This window comes from Mastigoproctus giganteus, chromosome 12, assembly GCF_048544385.1.
Source record: "Mastigoproctus giganteus isolate SK-2022 chromosome 12, ASM4854438v1, whole genome shotgun sequence".
Classification (NCBI taxonomy): Eukaryota; Metazoa; Arthropoda; class Arachnida; order Uropygi; family Thelyphonidae; genus Mastigoproctus; species Mastigoproctus giganteus.
Window position 1 is genome coordinate 176741892 of NC_143586.1, and position 18121 is coordinate 176760012.

The 18121-nt window shown below is 37.9% G+C and overlaps 1 protein-coding gene across 2 annotated transcripts in view; it reads left to right on the forward strand.

The window, feature by feature from the left end:
• Positions 1-1983, forward strand: part of LOC150077616 (membralin) — a 280598-nt gene extending 278615 nt beyond the window's left edge. For both annotated transcript variants that reach the window (XM_090385657.1, XM_090385658.1), the window contains exon 11: positions 970-1983. In XM_090385657.1, coding sequence (XP_090241783.1) covers positions 970-1740 — 771 coding nt within the window. In that variant the 3' untranslated portion in view covers positions 1741-1983. The remainder of the gene's footprint in view (positions 1-969) is intronic.
• The last annotated feature ends 16138 nt before the right edge of the window (positions 1984-18121 follow it).

Sequence of the window (18121 nt, forward strand, 5' to 3'; positions counted from 1 at the left end):
AGCCGCTTTATAGAATCAAATTTCAAAAACCAATTGAAATCACTAAAATGCACTACACCTTCATCGTTATCATTAGTTCGATTATAAGAATCAGTTTTAAACACCTTTGTAATATTTTTCTAAAGCACATTTCTAGAGGTCACTACCATAAAATAATAAAAACAATTTGCAGTTTCCAATTTATTGGGCTTTTCTGTTAGTGTATCTAATTATAAACTGGTAGTAAACTCGATCTTATTGCATTTGCAATAATACCGATAGCTGTAATTCTGCGAGTTTTTATGTTATGGTGAAATGTGTTTCCCTTTCCACGAAATATTCAATCATATAAAAAACAAAATTTCGGAATCTTGTCTTCATTCCTATTTTTTAAACTTCGTAAACTTGTTACTGTGTATATCACTTGTGCATAGTTGCAATTTGTTAGTTTAGTTGCAATTTGTGTGTGCCGTGTTCTTTGTTATTGATTGTTTATCTTTTTTACTGTTTTAAATTTTACAACCCAAAAGAAAAAGTCAGTGAACAGAAATATCACTTAGTATGTACATTTTACAGTATAAATTAAGCTATGTACATAAGCATAAATTTATTTTTATTTTGCTAAAGTGTGGAAAATATTCTTCTGATTTTCATATGCCATTTATGGCATGTGAAAGAAGGCTCACGTATGTGACCGTGACCCCCTGTCTTTACCAAACTGTGTTTGGAATTTTTAGTTGCCGATTGTTGGTTGTTAAGTCATAAGTGGTTGGAGATATCATTTGTTTTTTATTATATTTAATATTCTATTAATATGTAACTAATTATTGTGAAATGTCTAAGAAATTTCAGTGGGTTACTTAGTTTAGATTCTTTGTGATAATCTATAGTCTATAATCTTTCGTTAGAAGTTGCAATTCACAATTGTACAGTATATTCCAGTTATTAAATAATTTTTTGTTTTATGACTTTTTTTTTTTTCCCCAACAGCATTCGATGATATACTTTTTTCATCATTACGAGCTACCTGCAATACTTCAACATACTGGAGTGGTTGTTCGGAATGCTGATATTCAAGTAGATGTGAACGAACGTCAACCCGAACAGAATGAAAGCGAGCCACCTTCTAGAATCAGTGCTTCAGCGAGTGGAAGTGATGCCGATATAGTTTCGCTACCGAGGCCTGTGGATTTGCCTTCCTCTTCAACAAATAGTACTCCAGAAATATCCCATTTACCTTGTGCAGAAAACGAGTGCGAATTATTAAATACAGTTTCCTCTTTCATTGGTGAACGACGTTCTTTCCCTCCTGAAGGAGATGATGGAACTGCAACAGAAATGGTCAAAACAGATAATACGCATATTCCTCAGCATGGTGACGGTTCACTTTCGGATGATACGCTATCTGACGGTTTCAATGTTAGGAATCGTCTTCGAAATTCAATTTCAGAAAATTCCTTATCGACAACTGGGAATTCAAAAAATGTTCGTAGTTATCACTGTCCCGAAGATTTTCCTTCCGGTGTCGATGCTAGTGTTAAAGGCACCGACTTCCTTTTGCCAAAATCATTAGGTATTTTGCCGAGGACCTGTTTTGTCCCCACAGATTCTTCGCATGAAAACTATATATCAGCACCGTGTATACAGGAGTCAGAACCAGTTAATTCGGAACCAAATGTAGCAGCAAAAACCAATGAAATTCCTGGCCATGCCAGTAATTGTACAAATATGCCACATGGCGAAACTGGATATAGTGGATGACATTGCAAATAAATAGACCTATTAAAATTTACTCGGATTATAGAAGAGGAGACGTACATGAAATCGAAAGTATTTCTTGTCATTCATGACGTACTTGGTTTGTATTGTGTGCACCTGAAGATGCATTCCGATTTTTCAGTCCCCTCATATACGAATGGAGTGTTGTTTTGATGAACTGGAACTAATTTGACCCTGATTTGTTATATATTTGTACATTTCACTAATTTTCAATTGAGATGCGGGGGGGGGAGAGATTGCCTTATAACGCCATCGAGCTCTTTAATAAATTTGTTCTGATATCCATCATGACCAAGTGTGTATGAATGCCACAAGTTGTAAGATATTTGTGTAAAGTGTCATATATGAAGAATTCTCAAAGAAATTCTTCCCTTTAAAACTTTCTTTTGATTATTTAAAACCAGAGGCAAGCTATATTATATTTCAATGTGTCATACGAGGTCTAAGCAAAAAAAAAAGTTCTAAAAATATTTATTCCAAAAAAGAAGGGCTGAAGGTAGAGTCCAAGATGAGAAAGCATGCGGGATGGGTAGTAGTAATAATGGAGGCATGTGATGGAAGAAAGCAAGTGTATGAGCTTATGTAGCATCAGCCAAAAAATAATAATAATAATAATTTCACACATCCATTACCTCTAAAAGTTTGTCCAGTTCCTCCTTGAATTTATGTAAGCTATCAACTTCCATAACGACACATGGAAGTTTGTTCCGGCAATTAACCACCTGCTGGCTAAAGGCAAATTTCCGCACATCTATTCTACAACTGTCTTTCCTCAATTTGAATTTATGCCCCCTTAGGTTCGTAATCTGAGCAAGCGGAAGAATCCCATCAGAATTCAGCGTACTCAATCTATTCAAGGCTTTATACACCTCAGTCAGATCACCTCGCAGGTGCCTAATCTCCAGGCACTGCAATTTGCAGAACTTAAGCCTTTCTTGGTAAGAGGACTCCTTCCTTTTCCTCACCAATCTTGTTGCCCTTCTCTGTACATGCTCAAGCAACTCTGCATCCTTCCTAAAATGAGGCCTCCAGACCTGTACGCAGTACTTCAGGCATGGCCTGATCACTGTCTTATACAAAGAGATAATCACCTCCTTTTCCTTACTAGCAAAATTCCTATATATCATTGACAATACCCCATGACCTGCTCTGGCAGCCTGTCTGCATTGCTCAGAAAACTTCATAGATCTTTTTCATTTTCTACCACCCTAAGTGTAGTACCACACGGTTGGTACGTTTCTTTGGGGTTACTTCTACCCACATGAAGTAACATTTGTCAATGTTGAACTTCATTATCACTTCTCAGCCCATCTGCCCAAATTTTCTAGATCATGTTGCAGCAGCATACTGTCATTACTATTATTAGCAATCCTCCCAACCTTTGTGTCATCTGCAAACTTTGACATTAAGCTTGATATACCTTCTTCATCAATATCATTGATAAATATACAAAACAACAATGGGCCCTACACCGAACCCTGGGGGACACCACTAGTAACAGTCCATGAAGAGCAGTATCCATTGATTACCACTCTCTGTCTTCTCCCACTCAACCATCCTTTTATTCATTGTAGCAACTTTCCCTTAATGTCATACTGCTCCAATTTGTACAGCAGTCTACCATGTGCAACAGTATCAAAAGCTTTCCTGAAATCCAAGTATATGATATCAAAATTATTTTTTGCATCCAGTTCCTTTGTGACCACGTCATAGTATCCAACCAAATTGGTCAGACAAGACTTCCCCTTAATAAACCCGTGCTGTGTTTTAATCATTACTGCAGTCTTGTCTAGATGATTCTGCAATGCATCTTTAACCAGTGACTCCATTATTTTCCCCGGAACAGAAGTTAAACTAACTGGTCTGTAATTACTCGTGTCACCCTTAGATCCTTCTTTGTGAATTGGGGTTGCACCCAATGGGCAATACTCTAATGTGGTGTTTAGGCCACCATATTAGAGTATTGCCTATCGGGGAGGCCACCACATTAGAGCCACAACACCAACCAGTAATGAACAGCATGTGTGTTCAAGTTCAGACCCGTCTTGGGCCTCAGCAGTAATTGGAACGGATACAAGAGCGGAAGAACATGTATGCTTTAAATTTTACGTGAAAATTGAAAAAAAAAAAAAAAAAAATGCGAAAATCATCCAGTCGTTAACTGCATTTGGTGAAGCTTGTTTAAATAAGGCTGTCGTTTAGCAGCGTATAAACGTTCTCTGAAAACGCCGGGAATCTGTCGAAGATGAGCAACATTAAAGTTGATATTCAACTTAAAGTCACAGATGATATAGTTTGTTAAAGTGCACGAAAAAAATTACTTCTGATCGGAGATTAACTAACCGAGAAATCAGGTCAGAATCTTTGCATCATCCAGGTTATTTTGACCGAAAAGTTAGTAGTGACGGGTGTATGAAATTCCAGTCATCCCGGTGAAAATCGCCAGAACTCACCCTTTTTCAAAAAAAAAGTACGACAGGTTCTGTCAAATATTACAATAATGTTGCCTGTTTTCTGTGACATTCAGCGTATTTCTCATGAATTTCAGAATGATTAGACTGTAAACGAGGCCTAATTCAAGAATTTTCTGGCAATAAAACATTTTTATAGTACTCCCCATCCGTATTCACTGGGTCTTGCTCATGTAATTTTTTTTTTTTTTTTCCCCGTGATCCTAAAATGAAGCTGAAAGACGTACCAACCATCCAACAGAATGTGACAGTAGAACTCAACGGGCTCCCATTTAATGACTTTCAGAAGTGGCAGTGCTTTGGAAACTTTACGTCAGGGAATGTACTTTGAAGAGGACCACTTTTTGTGTATCCTGATTTTTTTTTTTTTTTTAGTTTTAGGAAAATAAAAGTTTAGAACTTTTTGATCAGACTTCATATAAGTATTTCATTTCATTTTAATACGTTTTATATCTTGAAGTAGAAACAAAAGAATATTTGTTTTATTTCTAGATATCTCACAAATCTAAAATATAAATTAACGTAGTGTGATTAAATAATAATTTAAATCAGTGGTTCCAAACCTTAAATTAAAAAAAAAAAAAAAAATAGACCATAACTTAATATATTACAATTCAGTAGATAGATAAGTAGATAAACGCTTTCATTACACAGTTCTTCCGATAAACGTCTTCAATTGATAGTTCTGGGTAGCGATGTGTAGCCTGAAGTCATCCAGATTCTTTTGGATGAAGACGGTCCTTAAAGAGTTATTACATGGAAGTTCTATTACGCTGTCTTGTTCTTTTTATGTAAGAATTGTGAATACAGAATCATTAATATCGTACATGCAGAATTATTATATAATATCAGTGTAAATACCCATAGTTTACCCATGAATTTAACTAACTGAGTAGTGTAACGGCATCGTTTGATTTTATCTCATATTGTGGCTACCTTCACAAGATACCAGGTATTGCACTACTTCGAATAAAAACGCTTCTCTAGTAGAGGAGACTACTGTTAACTTCACAACCGCGATGGCATGCTTGCATTACCAGGGTACCTGCCCGCCCACCGATGAGTGAGCCAACAAGCTCCGAAACAGCGCCGTCTGGGTGGTGGTGCCCACTGAGAATAAATAACAGTAGTCTCCTCTACTAGAGAAGCGTTATTTATTCGAAGTAGTGCAATACCTGCTATCTCGTGAATGCAGCCACAATATGAGATAAAATCAAACGATGCCTTTACACCATTCAGGTAGTTAAATTTATGGGTAAACTATGGTGTATTTACACCGATATACTTAATTTCAACCCATAACGCATGCATTTAGTCCTCAAATTGCAGAATTATTAATACTCGGATTTTTAATTCAGTCATATCTTGATTCAGGAACAGGAAAATATGCACGCAGCTGTATCTGGAGGTTTTGAAAGTGATAACTTACGTCACAATTTTGCTTTCACCAGAAGCTGCATTTTTGTTGAGATTAAAAAAACAATCTGATAGACCTGAAAATAATTTGCAGTTTGATTGGTTCAATCAACGAGACCCACAGATCTAATTTCCTGATGATAACTTCTGTTTTGCCTTGAACTTTAAATATATTTACGAGAAGAGACTTTCTCTTCTGAAGACAGATTACGTTTATTAAGGGGCCAAAAATATCAGCTAAGAATGCCAATTTTGATAACCAAGAAAAGTCATCGAAAGAGTAGCGAAATTGAAAATTTGATTGAAGCAGAAAAATTCTCACTTCGGCTCGAAACTGGATTAGGCAAGTAAACCCCCCCCCCCCCCCCCCGAGAAAGCCAAAAATTCAGTATGCAAGAGTAGTTGATCACCAATTTCCTCAGAGAGCCACAAAAATTCTTGAATTCGAAGGTCGAGCCTTATTAAAATCAATAGTTTTTAGGGATTTTTCGATAGGATTCCCCCCCACCCTTTGCTAGTGTTATGTCTGTGGATTCAGCAGTGAATAAATTCTTCGTCTGGTGACAGATTTCACCCGAGCACTGCATCTGCCTGTCAGTGCTAAGTTCAACCAATCGATAGTATTTTCCTGTAAGAAGTCATCCAGAATTTTAAAAATCACATCTGAAGTGGCTCGTGTATGCAGAGATTTGCAAACGAGCAAGTGTTCATTTATACTTCCATTCCTTTCATATCTGATAAATGCCAAATGTTGGGTAGACTTGCAATGTCTGTTGATTCATCAAGTTGAAGGAAAACGACTTGCGTATTCTTGTAATTATCTGCCCCTTAATGTTCTCGGCCATATCTCTAATTCTGCGTTGAAGTGTATTATTTGGCAGCGAGATAGCGTTAATTTCCTTGCAAGTCTTCTCTCCCAGCATTATACTCATTTCTTTCCAGGTAGTATTAACTTTTCTCCTGTATTTTTTTTTTTTTTTTTTACATTGCTTATGCAGCTGGAGCGTGGGGACATAGGGCCAACAAGTCTGAAATTATGAAACAACTTCTGCAGGCCCAGCTTGCTGCCCTGCTGATGATGCCATGGGCGTGTAGAACCACTTATGCTATGGCTTTGCAGGTGTTATTGGGAAAATTACCTCTACACTATGAAATACAATACAGATATATGATGTGTAACTTGACATAGATGCTTCTTTACCATCTGAGAAAAGAAGGCTTCGTTCCATTTATGTAGATAAATGGCAAAGAGACTGGTCAGCTTCGGAACTTGGCGTCGTGACCAGAGAGTTTTTACCATCGGTGAAGGAGTTCAGGAAGAGAGAATCTTTGTGGTTTGCTCCTGGCTTGCATGGTACATTTTTACTCACCGGCCATGGGAATATTAACAGCAAATTATTCAAATTAGGATTGTCTCCTATCCTGCTTTGTTTCTGTGGACAGGAAGAGAGTATTAATCGCATTATTTTCGATTGTCAATATATCAAGACTACAGGCGTGAACTGTAGCTTGTTTCAGATACCTTCACAATGGGGAAATAAACCTGCGCTTATCCGATCTCAAGCAGCATTTATAGCACTGAACACCTTTGCCTCACGTGCTTTTAAAAGAAGAGACGAGCTTAGACTCGCTAATTTGGGATAATTTTTATCCGGAGTTGATGATTGGATACGCATTTGTAACCAAATATACCCTGCTGGACATTGAACCACGTTATGGTGTGTAAATTATTGTTGTTCTTCTGAAGACGTAGAACCTGTTTGTTGGGGTAAAAAAAAAAAAAATAATAAATAAAATAAAATAAATAGCTTGTTTCTCCAAGGAAGTGCCTGGAGCAATATCTGCAAGAGATTAGACATAATTATATCTCAAGAAGTCTTGCTGATCCTAGCTTCTAGGATGGGATCCTCCATGGGATTATTTCCTACAGCATGAGAAGTCAGTCCACTTCTCCACCTCTGTTTCCTTTAGTCTTGCTCTATTTCTTCTACCTTCTAACTATTGGAGGGTTCCTCTGTTTGATCCTCCTCTCCTCTCTTCTATTCTTTCCTACCTCTCCAGCTCCCAAACTTCTCCTTCTATAGCCGTTTCATTTCATCCTAATTTGGGCTGTCTCGGGTCTTTTGCCCTGGGTTAGTTCCAGCAGGTGATAGTAGATCCTGGCCGCATTCACGTGACGGGGATGGGAGGTGGGACGTGTTGACCAGGTGTTGCTACTTCCCATCTGCTAAGAGCCTGGTACCGGCCGAAAACATAACACACCATATCACTACAGCGGAGATGGGAGAAACCTCTGGTGCCATCAGACAACTAACAAACACACCATATCGCTACACTTACACATCCAACACACTACATAAAAATGGCCGGTTTTGGCGTAAGCTACTACACAAGATGCACAACGGCGGCTAATGGGGGGAACCCTGGGATCAGCCTTAATAACACATGAATATCTCCCCCCCCCCCGAATATTGTGTGGCTTTGTTGCTTTGCTATTAGACGAGCTATTCGATAAGAAACTTCCACTACCTGTAGCTGTACGCTGCAACGAATTGTTACTTTCCTTTAATTCTTTTGAGTTTCCTGAGCAAGAATTCCACTGGCTTAGATGCAGTCACTGTGTATCGATTCCAAATTTCGACGACGTTTGTTAGTTTTAATCCATCATTTGAGAACACCTCGTAACAAATCACGCACACTGGTCTTTGGTAATCTTAGAAACCAGTCCACGTAAACCCCATCTTTATATAACTACTGCAGTTACGCAGCTTTAATTTTATTACACCGGTGTTGCTGAGTTTCAGTAGGCATACCACTTTCGCTTTCTACTTTCCTTTTCAATCCTGTTTTTAACCACGTATCCATTATCAGACTTAGGCTCCTAGAACCAAATAATAAATAATTAATCTTGTCAATAATAATTAGCATCAGTGAATACAAGTAAATATCGCGCATTGTGGGGTATAAGTCGACAAAAAATTAACTGGAGAAAACTCCAGTTAATTTTGTTAATTTGTTAAGTTAGTTAAAACTCCAGTTAATTTGCTATATTAGTGAAACCGGTTTCACTAATATAGCAAATGTAATATATGGGCCAATCTTAAGTTTCGGTGGCCATAGGCAAACGTTCCTTTGGCTGCCCACAGACCTCAAGGAATTTTCTTTGAGGTCGATTGTAATAAATGTATACATTTTTACCATTTAATCATAATGCATTATAAAAGATATAATTAACGTAAAAACATTACAAATTTATTGAAAACTATTTTATACAAATAGATATTGTAGAAAGCTTGCTGTTTTCGAAGAGTAGCCGAAAAAAGGATTGATCAGCATCCAAAAACTTCTGTAGCTGATTCCTTTGTCTACAGAGAAATGCTGATGATAAACGTTAAATATTGAGATGAAACCACGAAAACGAATTTCGGAAGAGTATCCTAACTACATTGAAGTATTTTGAAATGAATTATGAAGCTTGCGGTGCACAGGCGAACAAGATGATGTTGTTTCAAAAAGAAATTCATACTAAGTTTTTTTTTTTTTAGTTAGTAAAAAAGAACAGTATTGGAAGGACGTAAAGCCTTCCAATACACTGTTTCTGTGATTCTATAAAATAACTTCGCTGTACCCCTTGGAATACCTTCGCGGCCCACAAGTTGGGAATCGCTGATTTAAAGTATTCACTACTATTGTACTACGTTAAAGTATGGTTGGAAGTAGGAGCAACGAGTTTTGAGTTAGGGTGCCTTCTGTTCTAGGAAAATTAATGGAGGCACTGATTAAAGAAGCACTGCAGGATTATCTAGACAAGACTTCAGTTATAGCTCGGACACAGCATGGTTTTGTTAAGGGGAAGTCTTCCTGACCAATTTGATTGGATGCTATGATGCAGTCACAAAAGAACTGGATGCAGGGAATAACTTTGATATTATATACTTGGATCTTACAAAGGGTTTTGATACTGTTGCACATGGAAGACTGCTGCACAAATTGGAGCAGTGTGGCATTGGAGGCAAATTGCTGCTATGGATAAAGGGGTGGTTGAGGGGGAGAGAAGAGAGAGAGTGGTAATCAATGGACACTGCTCATCGTAGACTAATGTTATTAGTGGAGTCCCTCAGAGTTCAGTGTTGGATCCATTATTGTTTTCTGTATTTATAAATGATATTGATGATGGTATATCAAGCTTAATGTCCAAGTTTGCAGACGATACAAAGGTTAGCAGGGTTGTCAAGGACAGTACTGACACTATGCTGCTGCAACAGGATCTGGAAAGGTTGAGCAGATGGGCTGAGAGGTGGCAAATGAAGTTTAACATTGACAAATGTAAAGTACTACATATGGGAAACAGCAACCCCAGAGCAACGTATCAACTCTGTGGTACTACACTGACAGTGTTAGAGAATGAAAAGGACCTGGGGGTAATTGTGCGAGCAGATATGAAGTTCTCTAAGCAGTGCAGACGGGCTGCAAGAGTAGCTCATGGTGTCTTGTCAATGATATACAGGAATTTTTCTTGCAGGGATAAGGAGGCGATTATTCCCTTGTATAAGGCAATGGTCAGGAAAGGATTAAGTTTTGCAAATTACAGTGTCTGGAGACTAGGCACCAGCGAGGTGATCTGATAGAGGTGTATAAAGCCTTGAATGGTTTGAGCATGCTCAATGCTGATGGGATTCTTCCTCTTGCTCAGAATAATCACCTGAGAGGGCATAAATTCAGATTGAGGAAAGATATATGTGCGGAAATTTGCCTTCAGCTAGCGGATAGTTGGTTGGTGGAACAGACTTCCATCCCTTGTCGTGGAAGTTGATAGCCTAAATAAATTTAAGGCTCAGCTGAACAGGTATTTCGAACAAATGGAGGGGTGAAGTGGAAGTGTTTTTTTTTTTTTTTTTTTTTTTTTTGGCTGATGCTGCATAAGCTTGCTTTCTTGCACATATGCCTCTGCTAATGCTAATGCTAATATTGCCGAGCGAGAACAAGTTTCGAATTCTGAAATATTTTAGAGGTGGAATTTTATAACAATAAATCGCATTCACCAATTAAAAAAGTGTTTTAAGCGTATTCGTAAAAAAAAAGAAATTTATGTTGTTCTCTGCTTTTGGCACGCAACAGCCGACGTCTAATGTTAAAGGTGGCTTAAAAAAGAAAACTCGAACCTGTCCAAATTTTATTAAAATTGGAGAAATAAAATTAGCAAACTTATTCTAAGATATAAATTTATGTACCAGGGGTGGCCAACAAGTCGATCGCGGCTTTAATTTTGGTCAATCACGACGAATTTTAAATATTTCCTTTAACCATTTAACCACATGACTACTCTTATCGCCGCGCAGCTGTTAGGCTTGTTTAGTGAAAATTCACGCAGTTACGTTGTGGAGAGCATAGTGTATGTGTCGAATTCTTATTTAGCTTACTTAATATAAATAACTGGACAGTACTTATACGGTAATTTAATACCCTTTGATTTAAAATGAATAATACGAAAAAGAGTAAAACGTATTTTCATCAAGAGTGGGCACTAGAATATTTTTTGTAATGATAAAAAAAAAAAAAAAAATGTTTTTTGATTTGCAATGCTTAGACCCGTAGCTATAGCAAAAAAAGGAAATTTAGCTTCATGGTAAATACCAATCGGATTTTCCGCCTAATAGTGACCTTAGAAAAAATAAATTAAAAGAACTTAAATCTAGATTATTCGCACAACAAATTTCTTTGTGACACCAATTTACGATCAAAAGCGGTAACCGTAGCATCATTTAAAGTGAGTCTTCTTCTTACAAAAAATGCAAACTATTTTCTGATGGTCAATTCATCAAAGACGCATTTTTAGAAAAAAACAGATTCTCTTTTTGAAAATTTTAAGAACAAAAATGAAATTAGAAGTGCTCTTCAAGATCTGCAATTATCTCGAACTACTGTGATACGACGTATCGAAAAAATGAGTGGAAATGTGAGCGAACAATTGCGTGCTCAAATTGCTAATTGGGTGTCCTTTTCTTTACAACTGGATGAACCTACATATGTCACTGGTACAGCTCAATTGCCTTTTTTTTTATTCGTAATTCGTAATCGGTTTTCGACGATTCTGCCACTAAAGAACTGCTGGGTATGGTTTCGTTAAAAGAAAGAACTATAGAGGCCTTGATATATTTAACGCATCTAAAAATTTTATTGAAAAAATTAAATTACCACTATTTAAGCTCGTATCAATAACAATAGATACGACAGGGCATCTTAACGGATTCATCGCATTGTGCCAAAAGGATGATGAATTCACAGATTTTTTGTGTTAGCCAGCAAAAGATTAAATACTAAAAGTGTTGTGGACATAGCTTTCAAAATCGTGAATTCCATCAGAGAAGAATCTCTTCAAAGGCTTTACAAAATGCAACTCGATGAAAATGAACCAGATCTGATATTACGCACCGATGTGAGATGGCTGTGTCGGAGTAAGTTTCTACAGAGATTTCGAAATTTGCTGAATGAAATTTTAAAAAAAGTGTTCATCAAAAGAAAGATGATTATCAGCAGTTACAAGATACGGTGTGATCTGGATTTTTTGGCAGATTTTACCAATAAATTAAGTGATCTTAATTTGGAATTACAGGGAAAAAATTGGGTGACATGATTAGTAGTATTTCTGCATATAAATATCAATTTTTAGCAATGGCTAAGGATCTCAATGAAAAAAAATTCGATCATTTTGCAGAAATATCCTGTTTTTGAATTTAATAGACAGAAATATGTTTCTGAAATTGAGAAAGTTGTGGATGATTTTGAAACCAGATTCGGTGATTTTAAAACAATCGAAAACATTGTTCAATATATTTCTTATCCATTTAATGTCGACTTAGAAAACTTAGAAACAAATTGAACAAAAAATCGCTGAAATTTTTCACATGCAGAAAATATTACTTCAAAATGAAATTATTACATTGCTAAACGATATCTTCCTAAAAGCGACCTTCCGATCATCAGAAAAAGAGAAGTACGCAAATGTAAAAAAATGTAGTGAACTTTTAAATTCCTGTTTTGTTCCACATATCTATGTGAATAGATATGTGGAACAAAGACCTCTTCTTTCGTATTTTCTATTTTGAACAAACAAAGACGAAGAATCGCTCTACTCTTTCGCACTTGCATACAGAAGATTCTCTACGGTTGGCCTTATCACAGCATATCTCTGATTTTGAAAGCTTGGCAGATGACAAGACACAAATTTCACATAAATTAAAAATTTAAATACGTACCAATTTAAAATAAGAATTCTGAACTGTATTTAATTTTAAAATTTATAAACAACATTTTTCAATATGTGTTGATTAACTTTTTTCACCATGTGCAATGAAATTCTTGAGATGGTAGATCGCGGCACATTTTGAAGAAAAAAAAGTAAATCGCATCGCGAATTAAGTTGGCTAATCCTGATATATATACAAATAAAATATTTTTTTTTCTGTTTATACTCCGGCACGACAACCAAGTCGGAAGAGTTTACAATAAATCGTCAATACAAATATTTATCGTATTTAGTAGTCACGGGCTTGAACCCCGGTCCACTCAAGGAACGCGTGCTATGTACTCTCGCTCCTGACCACTGGGTTACGTCAGGCCTAAAGCTCAATGTATAAATAAAAATCGTATAATTAAAAACTCTATTAAAATCACATTAAATTATTTCAAATAAAAAAAAAACCATTATGGAAATCCTATTGTCCTGAAACTTGATACTATGACATGTTGGACAGAAAACTTGTGTAATCGAGACCCACTAATAATAGTCACACACCCGGAATCCCGAGTGGAAACTTTCATATCCTTTCCTCCATAAAACTTTTAAGCTGTTCTAAATCTCTAGATTTTCAAATTCCCAAAAAGGTAAGGTAAACTGCGGCCATTATCAACCCACTGCAGGATGGAAGCCTCCTAAATAATTCATGCTGAGGGTAATGGACCATAATTTGCCACGCTGGTCCAGTGCGGGTTGGCAGATCGACCGTATTCAGCAGTCAGGGGATTGAACCACGGTCTACTCAAAGAGCGTGTGGTACTGCACCCCCGCTCTTGACCACTTGGCTACGGAGGCTGCAAATTGTTAGTTAAATACGAGAGATGGAAATTTTCCTTCTGTCCTCCTCTTTTTTCGCCTATTTAAATATCCCCACTGCGCTTTTGAAATACTGCAATGGAACGTGCCTGGGCCATATAAATACGGCCTTCGACACGTTCGCTTCCCCTTTGAAGATGGTTATTAGCAGGTCTCGATTACACAAGCTGTCTGTTCTATACGTGAAATTATTTCTTCTTTTTTTCCTTATCTTCTCTACTGCACTAACAAACTGCAAAAACGCAATATATGTACTTATCTCTACTCCTAAAGAGTTCATGTGGCTCCACACCAATGCCCTCATAAAAATCTACCTACGAACCCTATACAAAAGAAAAACTCAAAGTACATGATCAGAGTCCTCTTCCGTACCACAAACACATCGACCATCTTCTTCATTTCCTAATTGTCTTAAATTGCTTTCAAACCACGCTCAGTAGCAGTGGAAAATGTCAACTGTAGGATGTCTTCCTTTGCTCAATCTGCCGTTAAAAAAAAAAAAAAAAATTGCCCAATTTTAAATATTACAGTTGACATCTTCTAGCATTTCTTCTAGCATTATCTTCCATTTCCTTTCTGGAATTTCCATTGATTGCAATCATTAGGTTATCTGCGTCCAAACTATTCTGTTTGGATGTTTGGAGCAACCCCTCCATTACATATGATCGTGCCAAAAGTCTAATAATAGAACCCTCAGGAACTCCTCGAAATATTTCCTTCGTGACAACGGTCATGCTTCTATATTTGAAGTCATTTATACGTTATGCTCTCCCACCACAACCGGTCGGAGGTCAACAAACGTGCGCAGAACGTATTTAGATAGTGTCCTGTACCATTCTAGTCATTTGCGCCAACAAATAAGTTAAAAGGAAGTTGATATCAGTCTCAGATGTTGTAAGAATGACTTAGAGGTTGGAGATAAGTGAATAAAAGAAGCGGCATAGTTATGGGATATTTATTTTCGCAGTGAGAGAATGATGCCGATGCAGATACAATATTTCTTTTAACAAATAACTTAAAAGTCTTTCAGTTTATTTTTTTTTAGCAGAGTTAGACAGGTGTTTCAAATACGCTTCTCCCACTGCTAAAGTAAAAATTCCGCATTCCGTTGAGATTGGCTCGTATTTCATAAAATGTTGTCAGTTAGACAGCTTTCTTGCTCATAGGCGCACCATCGGGGGTGGGGGGGGATTGAGGAGAAATGCCCTTCCTCTCGATATAATGCAAAATGTTCTTAAATTTTGCTTTATATTTTATAATTGTGCTTTCGGGTATTGACGGTTATAAAACCTACCAGTATATATTGTACGGATTTCCCCAAATGGGGAGGAAACTCGTGTAATCCACATATATGGGGTGCACCGCCACTGGAACTGTTGCTTTTATGTGCCTATATATATATAACGTTTCTATTAATGATTGAAACATAATGGAAATTGAAATGAACCAATTCTCAATCTAAATTTTCAGATATCATAATCTGTTACTTATCTTTAAGCTTTTATGTTAGGGCAGAGGTTCCCAAACTTTTTATACCTTGCACCTCCTTTAAAATATTTCATAAATTCTGCTCCATCTCTCTCTCTCCCTCCTTCCTCCAGAACAAGTGTAAATAATCAGATTTGACATAATTCCTAAAACCATCGGGCTCTCCAATTTTGAATTGAACGGAACAGTGTGATAACTAAACTATGTCAACCAAATAAAGGATTAAAAACAAAAGTTTCTGTGTATCTCGTTAAAAAAGTGCTTCACACAAACGACACCTGCACCTCATCTCCATTCATCATCTCCAGGGCTGTGTTATATACCAACTTAAATATCACTCCCTGGAGAGTTCACATTGCATCCAGAAATATTCTTCTTCTTTCTCAGATGCTTGCCGGTGTGAATGACGGCCCCCAGTCTTCGAGGACTTATCTCTACTCCACGTACTGGACGCAGCAATAATAACTCCTACCTACCGTTACATTATATACTGTCCAACCTGTGCTGTCTGAAGAATTTCTTCCCAAACAACGCAGTCTTTAAATTGACAACCCTGTGAAATACTCCGAAAGCAAGCAGTACAGTGTGAAGAGCCTCTCTGAATACTTCAACTATAATCTTGTCAATAATTGCATTTTGTAAACAATATTGTAAATATACGCATTTGTGTAAATATTGTAAATGTGCGTTTTTGTACACCCTTCTTATATTGTAAATAATTGCAATTCTTGCATTTTTGTACATCCTTTTCTAAGCCGGTCGGCTGTGTATAAGGGGTGAACGCAAACACTTGCTATTTTAATAAACGGATTTAATAATAAAAATAAATAAACAAATAAATAAAATAATAATAATAATAACAATAATAAGATAGGCCAATTGACCCAGTATCAACGGGGCAATAGGACTAAGAAATTAATTGGAAAAGTGAAGAGCATCCTCAAGAGAGACAGCGTCCACAGCAAACATGAGACAAAATATCAGAGAATAGGAGAGTACTTGGACATATTGAAGCAGAACCTCCTTGCACTTAGCAAGAGACTACGCCGATACAAAGAGAGCTCCAAGAGGAAAATAAACAACCGAATCTTCGATGAGGACCAGAGAGGTTTCTACAGGAATCTCGGAGAAAACGGGAAACAAGGGAACGGACCACCCGAGAAGAAGACGATTGAGGATTTCTGAAGAAACATATGGAGCAGGGAAGTAAAACATAACAGCCGAGCCAATTTTGAATTGAATCCCGTGGATAGAACTAGAACGCAAGAAAACCAAGGACGTACAAGAAATGAGAGATTCGGGAAGAAGAAGTAAAACAGACGATCAAGAACTCTCACAACTGGTGAACTCCAGGAATAGATAACGTCCACAACTACTGGTACAAGAAGTTCACTTGCACACACAAGCATCTGGCAGAGCAGTTCACCCAAATCCTAAGGCGCCCAGAGACAATCCCGAAGTTCTCACTCAAGGAATCACATATCTGAAGCCTAAAGATGAAGATACAAGAAACCCGGCGAAATATAGGCCAATCACCTGCCTCACAACAATGTACAAGATCCTGACCAGCTGCATAACCAGGAAGATATCAGACCACTTGGAGAGCCAGAGCATAATGGCCGAACAGCAAAAAGGATGCAAGCGGCTGAGAAAAGGATGCAAGGAGCAATTAACCATAGATGCTGCAGTTATGGAACAAGCATACAAGACGCGCCGCAACATGTACATAGCCTACATCGATTACCGCAAGGCCTTCGACTCCGTGCCTCATAGCTGGCTAATAGAGGCGCTGAAAATCTACAAAGTCAATCCGATAGTGACAAACTTCCTAAGAGAAACGATAGCTAAATGGAGTACCACCATTAAAGTCGAAAACATCACAACCAGGCCAATCCCCATCAGGAGAGGAATCTTACAGGGAGATGCCCTCAGCCCATTGTGGCTCTGTCTAGCACTTAACCCGCTATCTACCATGTTCAACAGTAGCAAGCACGGATATACCCTCAAAGAAGGAAGGAAGAACCTGTACACCGTCACCCACCTGATGTATATGGATGACATCAAGCTCTACGCGGGAACCGAGAAGCACCTTCAGCAACTCCTCCAGATCACCGAAGAATTCAGCAAGGATATTAGGATGGAATTTGGTCTAGATAAACGCAAGACCCACGGATTGCGTCAGGGAAAATTAGTCAACCGAAACTACCAGATGCAGAATGGTAAAGAGATCGAAGCCATGGCAGAGGGAGAAGCCTACAAATACTTGGGGATAATGCAGGCTCAGCAGTTACAGCACAAGGAAATTAAGGCCTGCCTGACCGAAAAATACCATCAGAGACTCAGAAGCCTGCTGAAAGCAAAGCTGAACGGAGGGAACACAGTTAAAGCCATAAACACCTATGCAGACCCAGTGCTAACATATTCCTTCGGGGTCATAGATTGGATTAACACCGAGCTGGAGGATATCATGAGAAAGACATGGACAATGATGACCAAGAACCGCCAACATCACCCGAGAGCTGCCGTGGAGAGACTGACAATTGCCCGGGAAGAGGAAGGAAGGGGCCTGATAGACCTCTGAGCAATAGAAGACAGCGATAGTTAACCTGAAGGATTACTTCCAGAAATACACAGCAGTACTCCACCAGACCATAAGGAAGATAGACAAGCGGTATACCCCCACTGAACCTAAGCGAGGAGTCTCCCCCAATCAGTAGGTACAAACGAAGCTAGAAAGATGGGCAGAGAAGACACACCATGGCAGACACTACAATGATCTCCATCAGGGTTACATAGATAAAATTGCTTCCAATGCATGGCTCACGACATGTGGACATGTGGATATGTGTATATGTAAGGGCGGCACCTAGAACGG